This window comes from Otolemur garnettii, unplaced genomic scaffold (genome assembly GCF_000181295.1).
Source record: "Otolemur garnettii isolate 467f Iridium unplaced genomic scaffold, OtoGar3 scaffold00059, whole genome shotgun sequence".
Classification (NCBI taxonomy): Eukaryota; Metazoa; Chordata; class Mammalia; order Primates; family Galagidae; genus Otolemur; species Otolemur garnettii.
The window spans coordinates 4764196-4767432 of NW_003852454.1; the positions used below are offsets into that span (position 1 = coordinate 4764196).

The 3237-nt window shown below is 49.0% G+C and overlaps 1 protein-coding gene across 3 annotated transcripts in view; it reads left to right on the plus strand.

Moving 5' to 3' along the window:
• Positions 1 to 3237, plus strand: part of STEAP3 (STEAP3 metalloreductase) — a 41081-nt gene that overhangs the window by 21996 nt on the left and 15848 nt on the right. For all 3 annotated transcript variants that reach the window (XM_012806888.2, XM_023514804.1, XM_023514805.1), the window contains one exon: positions 1431 to 1930. In XM_012806888.2, the coding sequence (XP_012662342.1) occupies positions 1439 to 1930 (492 nt within the window). In that variant the 5' untranslated portion in view covers positions 1431 to 1438. Of the gene's footprint in view, positions 1 to 1430; positions 1931 to 3237 lie in introns of those variants that run through there.

Genomic DNA, 3237 nt, shown 5'->3' on the forward strand with positions numbered 1-3237 from the left:
GAGACAGAGTCTTACTTTTTATGTCGTCCTGGGTACAGTGCTGTGGCATCACAACTCACAGCAACCTAAACTCTTGGGCTTAAGTGATTCTCTTGCCTTAGCCTCCCAGTAACTGGGACTACAGGCACTTGCCACAACACCTGACTATTTTTTGTTGTTGTTGTTGTTGCAGTTGTCGTTGTTTTAGCTGGCCCAGGCCAGGTTCGAACCTGCCAGCCCTGGTGTATGTGGCCTGCACCCTACCCACTGAGCTATAGGTGCCACCCCCGGCTATTTTTTTGTTGTTGTAGCTGTCATTGTTTGGCAGGCCTAGGACAGGTTCAAACCCGCCAGCCCCAGCATATGTAGACAGCATCCAAGCTGCTGAGCTACTGGCGCCGAGCAATTAGCTCACTAAATAACAAGATCTAGTAGCAGGTCTAATATCTACCATAATTTCAAATTAGTAATGTGTTTAGACAGTATCAAGAGAACTTGTTTGCAATTAAATTTGTGATATGACGTTGGTCAGTATTGATTAAAGAAACTCCATTGCTTGCCCTCACACTCAAAGGAAATGTTAACTTTCATTGTTTAGGAGTTGGTGACAATAAAAATGTCATTTTTCCCACTCAAGTTTCCTGTAGACCCCTGGCCCAAGTCTAGGGTTTCCTCCATGTCCACTCATATCTCAGGCTCCACAAAGGTGATCTCAAGGCACCCACCCTAGCTCAGGGGCCCATTTATTGTCATGTCCTACCCTTGGAGAGGAGGGTCTCAGGGTTCAGACATACACTCATTCACAAACATTGAGTATTGCTTTTGTGCCAGGCCTCAAGACAAATAGTGAGGTCCAAAGTCAGATGAAATGAGGTCCCTGCCCTCCAGCTATTCGTTCATCATGTCCTTTAGGGAGAGCATGAGAACTATTCTAAAATTCAAAATGCAAGCAAGCATAGGAACATGTTCATTCCTAATCATCAAAGATAACACACAGTGATGGTGATGTTGAGATTAAATGGTCACTCCTGCCTATTGACACTGCACAGCACATAATTCTTTTGAAAAGAAATATGGCACTACATAGCCTTGGTTCTGGAAATTCCAGGGCCTTCTTGTCTAGCACTATGCCAGTTCGTCCTAAGGAAATAATTAAGCAGGAAAGACAAAGGGGAGAGGGCAGAATCACTTGTCTCTCCTCTTCCTGAGTCTGTGCCCTCCCCAGCAGGGCCTGGGTCTTGCACAGCCTGTCTCATAGTCTGATATGTGCTGGCACTCAGTGAGCACCTGCTGGGTGAATGTCTGTGATGCAGTTCTGATGGACAAGAGGAAGGTGATGGCAGGAGGGTGGCCGGCTGATGACCAGGTTCCTGTAGTGCAGTTCTGATGGACAAGAGAGGGGTGGTGCAGGAGGGTGGCCCGCTGATGACCAGATTCCTATCTTCTTGCAGCCACGAAAATGTCAGGAGAGATGGGCAAACCACTGATCAGCCACCGCCTGGTGGACAGCAACAGCAGCCTTGCTGAACCCCCCAGGGAGGCCCCCAAAGTGGGCATCCTGGGTAGCGGGGACTTTGCTCGTTCCCTGGCCACACGCCTGGTGGGCTCTGGCTTCAACGTCGTGGTGGGGAGCCGCAACCCCAAACGCATAGCTGGGCTGTTCCCCTCAGCAGCCCAAGTGACTCTCCAGGCAGAGGCCGTGAGCTCCTCAGAGGTCATCTTTGTGGCTATGTTCCGGGAGCACTACTCTTCACTACTCAGTCTCAGCGACCAGCTTGCCGGCAAGATCCTGGTGGATGTCAGCAACCCCACAGAGGAAGAGCACCTTCAGCATCGTGAGTCCAATGCTGAGTACCTGGCCTCCCTCTTCCCCACCTGCACAGTGGTTAAGGCCTTCAATGTCATCTCTGCCTGGACCCTGCAGGCTGGCCCAAGGGATGGGAATAGGCAGGTAGGTTCTGGGGAAACAACATCCATCATAATGATAAATGTAAACGGCTCATTTTTCTTGTCAGCTTTCAGCGTGTTAGGTCTTTTTTCATACATGATTGCAGCCCATCTCACATCACTGCAAAATTTAATTTTGCAGAGCAGGAAATTAGGGCCCAGAGATGTTAATAATCTTACTTGCTCAAAAACCACAACTGGCGAGTTAGGATTTGAGCCCCTTCATATGAATCCGAAACCCATGTCTTTTCTGCTATGGTAAGTAGGTTTCCTAGGAGGAAAAGGCTGATAGCTTTTTACTATTTGGAATCAAGCAGGAGAAAGACTTTGCTTTTAGAATTAGACTCAGAAAGAAGAATGTAATATACTTGTGTGCCAGGCCTCAAGAAAGGCAGACGTGTCCCAAACTTTGCTTCATTTATTCTAAGAGCTTCTGAGAAGAACTGAGTTGATTTCCCCAGCAGGTTTTTCTGGAGCTTGAAAATGGCTCCCTAGAACACCTGGAGCTGCATACATTTCTTTGCAGAAGGAGTACTATGACAAGGTGATTTTTAATAGCAAGCTTTTTGCTATTAAAAAGAATGCCAGGCTCCATATGTGTGAGAGAACTTCCACCAATGAGTCAAGCCAGGTGCCAGGCTCTGTGGAAGATTTCAAAGGTGCCCAGCCCCCCCTTATATGCAAGCTATATCATGCGACTCCCAGTGTGGCCTGGCCAGGAGTAGCAGCAAGTAGTGGTTGCAGGGCCTGGAAGGAACAGAGCAAGCAGGCTGGCTGGAGAAGACTTTGATGTGGACATTGACCTGGGCCTACCTCATAGTATAAGACTCAGGGAACAGGGAGCACATTCATGGCTGAGGGGATAATCTGCAAAGGCAAAAAGATAAAACACAGTGCTCTCGGGCCCCATCTGAAAAGTGGGGACAATAGGACCTATCTGCAGGTTTGTGGCAAGGCCTAGAGATCATGTATGCAAAGTCCAGCGCATAGTATTTGCTCAGTGTTGAGCAATCAGATTGGCCATGCAGTGTCATTAAGGCCGATGGAGTGGTTGGGGCTCAGAGGACTCCAGTGTGCCGGCGGTAGGAGCTCATGGTGGGGCACAGTGGGCTTCAAGGCTAAGAAGGCAGGCTGGAGTTGGCTTGTGAAAGACCTTATGTGTTGGCTGAGGGCTCTTTAGAGCTGAGGGATGTCATCAAAAGGAACAATTCTGGGCTCGGCGCCTATAGCTCAACTGGCTAAGGCGCCAGCCACGTACACCTAAGGTGGCGGGTTCGAATCCCCAGCCCGGACCTGCCAAACAACAATGAC